Here is a 7652-nt window from a genome sequence, read left to right as displayed (position 1 = left end):
CCTCTAGTGCACTCTCTATTTCCATTAGCCTCTTGTATAAACTCAGGAGTAGAGCCATTACATCCTGATCCTTCTTTTGCTCTGCTACCTCTACAGTTTGAGGGTGAAGGCCAGCTGGCAGCTTGATGTGCTTTCTCATAGCTGCTACATCCTCATCTCTTTTCTTTAGCAGTGCCTGCACACCATTAGGGTCCTTTGGATCATGACCCAACTCTATGATGATCTCTTCCAAGGACTTGATTCTGTTGTCCTTGGCCTAGGATGATGCCTTCTCTAATTCCAATTGAGCTGCAGTGTTGTGTAGGGAATTTTGTAGTTGGTGTGCCAACAGGGTCTTATCAGCCAATGTAGAATATATCATTTCCCTTGTTTGTATGTGGAGCTCAATTTGATCTAAGGGGTGGATATCTCTGGCAAAAATTTCCAGATTGGTTCTAATGTAATCGACAGTTGTTTGAGGCTGCTGCATGGTAGGCCTGAAATGACTAAGAGTCATTTTCTGCTCTTGAATGTCATAGGCAGACATTAATCTCTGCTGATTTGTTGGTGCCATCTTCAGTAGATGGTTGTAAATCTGGTGCCTGAGGGGCTCATTCCTTTTCTTAATGTCAATAAATTTCTGCTTAATGCTGGAGTCTGCCTTTGATTTCTGCCTAGAAGAGCTGACCTCTGTCCCATGTGGAATGTCCTGCCCTTGCTGCAAAGAGCTAGTTGATGTTTCAATGCTAGGAGGGGGCATATTATCAATTGGTCTCTCTGGTACTTCCTCCTCTGAAAAAGGGTTCAACCTCTGTCTCTTTTCTCCTTGTTGGTCCATAGAGGTAGTGAGAGGAGTGTCCTCTTGCCCATCCCTCTTTCTCGTCCTATCCTCATTAGCAGGTGTTTGTAAAACGGAGGACTCAACCGTCACCTCCTGCCTTGGAGGAATTTGTTCATGTGTTTGCTGTTCTGTGTGGGCAGGTTGCTTGGCTCTGCTTTCTTGCTGCTCTGTCTGCTGCTCCATAATTGGAGCTGCACTGTTTTGCCTTTCGTCATGTCTGCTGGTGGATCAGCTGTTTTGGTAGGCTGTTGAGGAGTGGTGGATGAGGAAGCAGCTTCTCCACGATGCTGAATACCTGAAGACCAATCTTGTCTAAAATACTCCAAGTCAACTGCTTTTTCTAAAGTTTTAATATCTTTCTCTGTTATTTCTTCTTCACTATAATCTTCCACTAATGTGCCCTTTTTCCAACCTATTTGATTTGCATATTTTTCAACTTCTGGAATGTTAATGTGGTCATATGGGGCAAGCCTATGCTTGATTCTTTTGAGGCTTATGAAATGGTTAGGGTCATAGGGTGCCCAATAGAAGCTTGTCTTGAGCTGGAGGGATTTTAGCATTTGGTCTGCCTCATTCCAACCTTCTTCCCTCTTATTGAAGATGAATGGACCCAATTGATGCTTGATTTTCGGTTGTGCCTTCTTTTTTTGCTATGGAATTGAATCATATCTGCGTTGCCGAACTGTCTGAAGTACTCTAGAGCAAAGAGTCTCATGGGGACATATCTTGGTAGCCTGTATGGTGCTAACTCACAGCCATATATCCTTATCACTGTATGGTGTTGGTAAAAGTACCAATCCCCTATGCTATAGTTCTTGGACAGCTGAAGGATTTTCTGCATATCATCATTGAGTCTAGGAGGAGGTGAACTTTGCAGCAGTGATAAGGCTAGGTGAATGAATAAGTCAATAAATTCACAGTATGTGTATGGTGAGTAATGGATGTGATGGCAGACTGATGTCCAGAACATTACAGACCTTCTGTCTCCCTTTGGATCTAATTTCTTGAGGAAAAGAGGAAAAGCATCAGGCTGATTGTACAATATCAGATGATATATATAAGTGAACTTGAATACCCTCTCTCTTTCCAGATTCATGAACTGTTCATGCATTTTGTTGGATATAAATGAAGCATAGTCATACTGGACAGCAGAGGGTTGTCCTGGGGTAAAATTGGATAGTACGACCAGTGTTGTCTCATCTACAAACTCACTGGTCTTGAACCCTAGGATGGAAGATATCATATCTACTAATAGTCTCCCTATGTCATTAAACCAGACATGTAGATAAGGGGGAGGTTGCTTAGGCTGAAACTCTGGAATCATAAACAGTTGGCCAATTCTTGTGATTTGTGAATTGGAAAGCTTGGCACCCTGCTCTAATAAAAGTTGCATGGACAAAGGGGCCAGTGGCTTTGTAGGTTGAAACTGCAGCATTTGATTTATGGCTTCAGGAGTAATATGGAACAAGACAGAGCCTGCAGGACTCAGAACAACTCTTTGAGTGGGGTCATAGTTTTAGCGGCACTGATGGATCAAGTCAGGAAACTCATTGACCTGAGGGAGATAGTAGATTGGAAAATGGGAATTCCAGATTCCCAGGAGGTCTGTACCATCTTTGTGCTTCTTCCTTAACTCACACACTGCTTCTACGTGGTATTTGTTACACAACTCTATAGTGTCTTTCATCTGATAATCTCGGTCTGCCAGGGCTAGCCATTCCAGGTCCTTATGCGGGGCATTTAATGGGGTAATTTTCAATGCCACTGGAGTCTTCATGATCACCTGAATTTGGAATTGTATTTGAGAACTTTTCCTTGGGCTCAGTAATGCAGAATAGTGGATTTTGTAGGCGCAGGGCAATTTGCAGAGGGGAAGAGGAAAACTGGGGTGAAATTGAGTCAAAATTCTCCTAGGATAGATTTACTGATCAAATGCTGGGATTTGGGAGCTGCTTTCCCAATAAATTTATTGGGCAGAGGTTCAGGTTTGCGAATACACAAACAAACTGTGAATTTGTGGAAATTATGCACAATGGGGACTTCTGTGAGTGAAATTGGGCTTACAGTGTGGAGAAAGAGCAATGGTTCATAAGGATTTCTGGTTTTTACTGTTCTTTCTCCTTTTCTTAGTTTCTTCAGTGAATTATGTAAAAACCAGGTGCGGATGGGGGGAAACTGATAAATACCTGGTATACTTGGCACAATGGTGGAAATGCAGGTGAATTTGTGCACCAGCAGCCAGGAGCAGTCTTCAAAGTTGGCAAGTAAACGACGTGCTCGCTCATGCAGGAGTACAGTGAGTAAAAATGCAAATAACGCAAAAAAACAGGTTTTTTGGGTGAAATAGTGAAAATTTGGCTTTTGGCGCATTTTTTTCGGATGATGTCAGCATGACGTCATGGGTGGGGTCGGGTACGGAATGATGACGTGGCAGCTGGTGGACAACCCCACGTGGACAGGTGACATGGTCGACAGCTCGGAGCGATGGCGGATGGGGTGGCAACGTAGTGCTGAGGCGACAGTGACGTAAGGGTGACGCATGGGTGACGTGTGGTGGAATTACCAGAGCGGTAAGCGGTTCCATCGGACCGCTTATAGTACAGGAGCGGTTTTGGCAGGAGGCCGCCCGATACGACCTGGGAATGACACACGTCTGAGCCCTGACGTCATGCTTTGACAGATTTCGGGCACTATCGTCCGAGCATCGGAGGCTGTCCGAAATTGCTGTGAGCCGTCGGATGGGAGGGCCCAGATTCGACGGTCGACGGGCTGCGGAAGTGATGGGTGGATACGGCCGGGCGCGGATAATAAACAATTAATTTTTATGGAAAGGCGCGCTTGGGCGGAACTTTGGATATCAATGAAATTCGGGTTTTGCAATGGTTTATAAGCCAAATGGGTTAATTAATGTTTGTTCGCAAAGTGGGGTTAGGGCTGTTAAACCAAGCAGATCTTGGTTTAATCCCGAGACTTTGTTTTTGGCGCTATTTTGCCTATTGCGCTTAAATCTCTTAGCGCTCCGACCTTTGAAGTTATAAGGCTATATTGCCTAGGGAAGGGGGAATATATACTTTGGGGCTTTTTATATACAATCATGATATAATAATGGGAAAAAAGGGGAATATATGGAATTAAGTAATAATGTGGTTAGTACTTAATATGGGAAGGGGATATAGATGATAGGTAATAGACACTAAGTTGTTAGGGAACAAACTTAGTTTTGAGAGTAGATCAAAATGAAAAGATTTTTACACGAGAAATGTGGTTGTTTTATATAACAACAATCAATAAATGAGTTTGTTTTCTATTGTGAACAAAGGTGATAGTGGGGTGTTAGAAAGAAGTTTGATAGGGAATGGTTGGGAAATTAGACATGCTTCACTGTGTTGCCACAAAAATGTTGAATAGGAAGATCTGTACTGGCCACCATGTGTTTTCTTTGCTTAGGCCAGTGATATGAGAGAAATCATGCTTCTGCAACCTCACTACCTACCCATCTTATTTCTTAGCATTTTTTGTTTCTTCAGGGAGGGTGCATTTAGACTTGCAAACCCTCATGTGCTCTTTTCTTTTTGTTGTCCTCCTATCTAAATCTAGCCTTATATATTCCAAGGGCCCAGATTAAGCTAGTGGGCTCCTTTCTTTCTCTATCAACTAATCATCTGTCAAGCTCAAACTGTTTGAACAGGTACTCATTACCTATTCTAAAACAAGCAATTCAAAACATGGCATGGCCCAGCTTGAACTGTTGAGCCATACCTCAAGATAGCAGTGGCATTTTGATTGGCCACTTTCCTAGTCCTTGTTTGGGGTTCATTTCAATTCTTTTTTCTTTTGACCAAATCATTTTCTTGCCCTTTGATTATTCTTTTAGGGCATACCCTCTATACATTTTTTAACTTTTTGCTTTGTCCACAAAAATGGAACCTTTGTGTCATCAAAGATGATCATTTTTAGTACTTCCACTGTCAATCATGAAATATGAAACCCTATTGGTATAGGAGACTAACACGGCTGAAAATAGTGAGCCCGTACTTTCATTCTTCTACTCGCAGTAGGTTTCCCACCAGTCCTTGATGTGGGGGACTACTTTGAGAAGAGAGAAAACAATCTTTTCCCGACTCGAAAATTCATGAACAAAAAAATACCCATCTAGCATATTTAACCATTTATCTATGGAATTTGTGTCTATTTGACCCTCGAAGATGGGGATTTCAAAATTAACTTGTACCTTAAATGGTGTGGCGTTTCCAGAGTAGCTGTTGGAAGTCGATGCATCGCCTCTGTGTAGTTGCTGAAGGATCTGCGCAAAGCTATCCATCATCGCGTTCCTTTGTCACTCGAGGGCTTCTTCGAGCAAGATTTTGATAGGATCTCCTGCCGCCTCGTATTTCTTTTCATCCGCCATGGGAGGCCGTCAGGATTTGCGAGGCTGACCTTGCAAAGGTTCGACCAGTTCAATCCCTAACTCCTTATATCCTGACCTTGTTGGGGACATGCAAAGAAAAACAGAAAAAAAGCAGACCGCTCTGATACCACTGATCCGGATTTAAACAGGAACACAATAAATTACAGAGATAACCATAAACACAAAGATGCAGCAGAAATACTACTTCATTTCATTAATGTAAAATATTTAAATATGCTTACAAACAGAAAATGGAAATGACCCAGCTAGGGCGATGGTACCAAGTTTTGGCTAGCTGGCTGGTATACAACATGAAATAAGCTCAACTGCAATTCCTTCGTTGTATTGCGCTGTTTTGTAGTTGTGATTAATTGCTTGCTGCTGGCCGTTGCAATGGGGGCAAGAACATTAGCAGTTTCGATTTACGTTACAGCAATACTAGCGTTAATATTTAACGTTTATCTTCAAGGTAAGGTTACAGTAATTGCTCGACTGCATTGCATTGTATTTTATGTACGTAAATGAGTTAAGATATGATAAAGAAATATAGGTTTTCTTTGGTAAGTGCAGGAGCTACGGGTGCGACGTTTGTGATCCAGAACCAGTGTTCATACACCGTATGGCCCGCAGGTATTCCCGTAGGTGGCGGTCAAGCGCTGGGGCAGGGTCAATCATGGAGTGTTGACGTGCCCGCAGGAACAAGTGCAGGCAGATTTTGGGGACGGACGGGATGCTCTTTCGATGCCTCTGGTAAAGGAAGCTGCAGCACTGGTGACTGCGGCGGCGTGCTCAGCTGTACACTCTCGGGACAGTCTCCCACAACGCTGGTTGAATATACTCTGAATGGGGGCAACAATCAAGATTTCTATGACATCTCTGTTATTGACGGTTTCAATGTCCCTCTCTCCCTAACTCCCTCCGACAGTAGCTGCTATGCACCCACTTGCAAAATGGACCAGTGCCCAGATGCCTACCTATATCCCAGTGATAACACTAAAACCCACGCTTGCGCTTCTGGTGCTAATTACAACATTATATTCTGCCCTTGAAGAGAAGCTTATCCTACTGAATTCTCTGGTCTTTACATAAAATCCATCCCTAGTAAACCGAATAATTCTACGTACTACCATATCTATAATATAATAAGAGTATTACAATCATGTCGATTGTAGTTTCATATTTATAATAAGAATACCATTGCGTGCATGGTTGCAAGAACGTCTATCCTGTAAAAAGCCAAAGGCGTTTTACTTCTATTTGTAAATGAGTAATGTTATTTTGGATATCTGAAGGGGTATATGCGTCAATTTGGATCTCTATACGTGATCTTAAATGATGTAATAAATAATTATACATGATTTTATAAATGTTAAAGTAGGGAAATGATTATATATGTTAAAGTAGGGAAATGATTATATAGATTATAAGTCCTTTGTTCATAATTAATTTTATTTTTTATTTTAAATTATTATGTGATATATTTTCTGACACATAATAATAATTGAATTGAGATTTAATTGATATAATTATATTTTTTATTAATATCATGTTATATTTTTTTAAATTATTATTATTATTTTTCCAAATCTTTTGTATCCATTCATTTTTATTTTTTTTATTATTTTTATATTTAATTTAAAATACTAATAATTTATTGTAAATTTGATTTTCAATTAATTATGATTAATATATTCATTTTTATTACAAATGTTTTTATAATTTTATTAGTTACCAAAAATTATTTTTCATTTTTATTATACCCTATTATATTTATAATGATAATCCCATTACGTTCTCACATAAATTTGAAAAGTATAAACAAAATAATACAACTCAATATAATAAATTATACTTATAAATTTGACAAAGTAAGAAAAAAATAACGCAATTTAATACAATATATTATATTTATACTCCAATTTCTTTGCATTGAAAAAAGAAACGGTTCGAAACCTTTTTCTCTATTAATTTAATTTCAAATCAAAATAATATATAATCATATTCATAATGATAACAATATTATTACATACAATATAGTAAATAAATATCAATTTCGAAATAGCAAACATTTGCATGGTAAATGAAGATCTATTTAGATGGTACCTTTGCAAGATTGGCCTGGTTGGAAACTAGTTAGGAAAAATAAAAGTTTAATCTGTAGTTTTTCATTCTAATAGAAGAGTGAAGGGTATTTATCCAACATTTACTAATTTGGGTAGTAACTTGAACAATTGTGTATGTAGGTTGATGACATCACATGTATTTAGGGAAATAACAAGGATGTAACATTTTAAACTTATTTTATTTTTAGAAAATATGATGCTACATTTGTAGAACAATATAAAAAATATAACAATGTTGTTGGCTTCATGTCCATGCATAAATCCCTTAGACAAATTTGAATCTTGTTTGTTACTATTTTAA

At 39.4% G+C, this 7652-nt stretch overlaps 1 protein-coding gene across 1 annotated transcript; it reads left to right on the top strand.

Annotated features, from left to right (window-relative positions):
* The first annotated feature begins 5621 nt into the window (after positions 1–5621).
* LOC149204132 (thaumatin-like protein) lies at positions 5622–6277 on the top strand. Its single transcript, XM_089393211.1, has 2 exons — positions 5622–5697; positions 5799–6277. The coding sequence occupies exons 1-2, from the start codon at positions 5622–5624 to the stop codon at positions 6275–6277; spliced, it is 555 nt and encodes a 184-aa protein (XP_089249337.1).
* Positions 6278–7652: the final 1375 nt, after the last annotated feature.

This window comes from Pinus tabuliformis, chromosome 1_2 (genome assembly GCF_031772625.1).
Source record: "Pinus tabuliformis cultivar Carrire ecotype Pingquan chromosome 1_2, CPIR1, whole genome shotgun sequence".
Taxonomy (NCBI): Eukaryota; Viridiplantae; Streptophyta; class Pinopsida; order Pinales; family Pinaceae; genus Pinus; species Pinus tabuliformis.
Note: the sequence above shows the minus strand (reverse complement) of the source record. Positions and strands in the feature narration are given on the sequence as shown.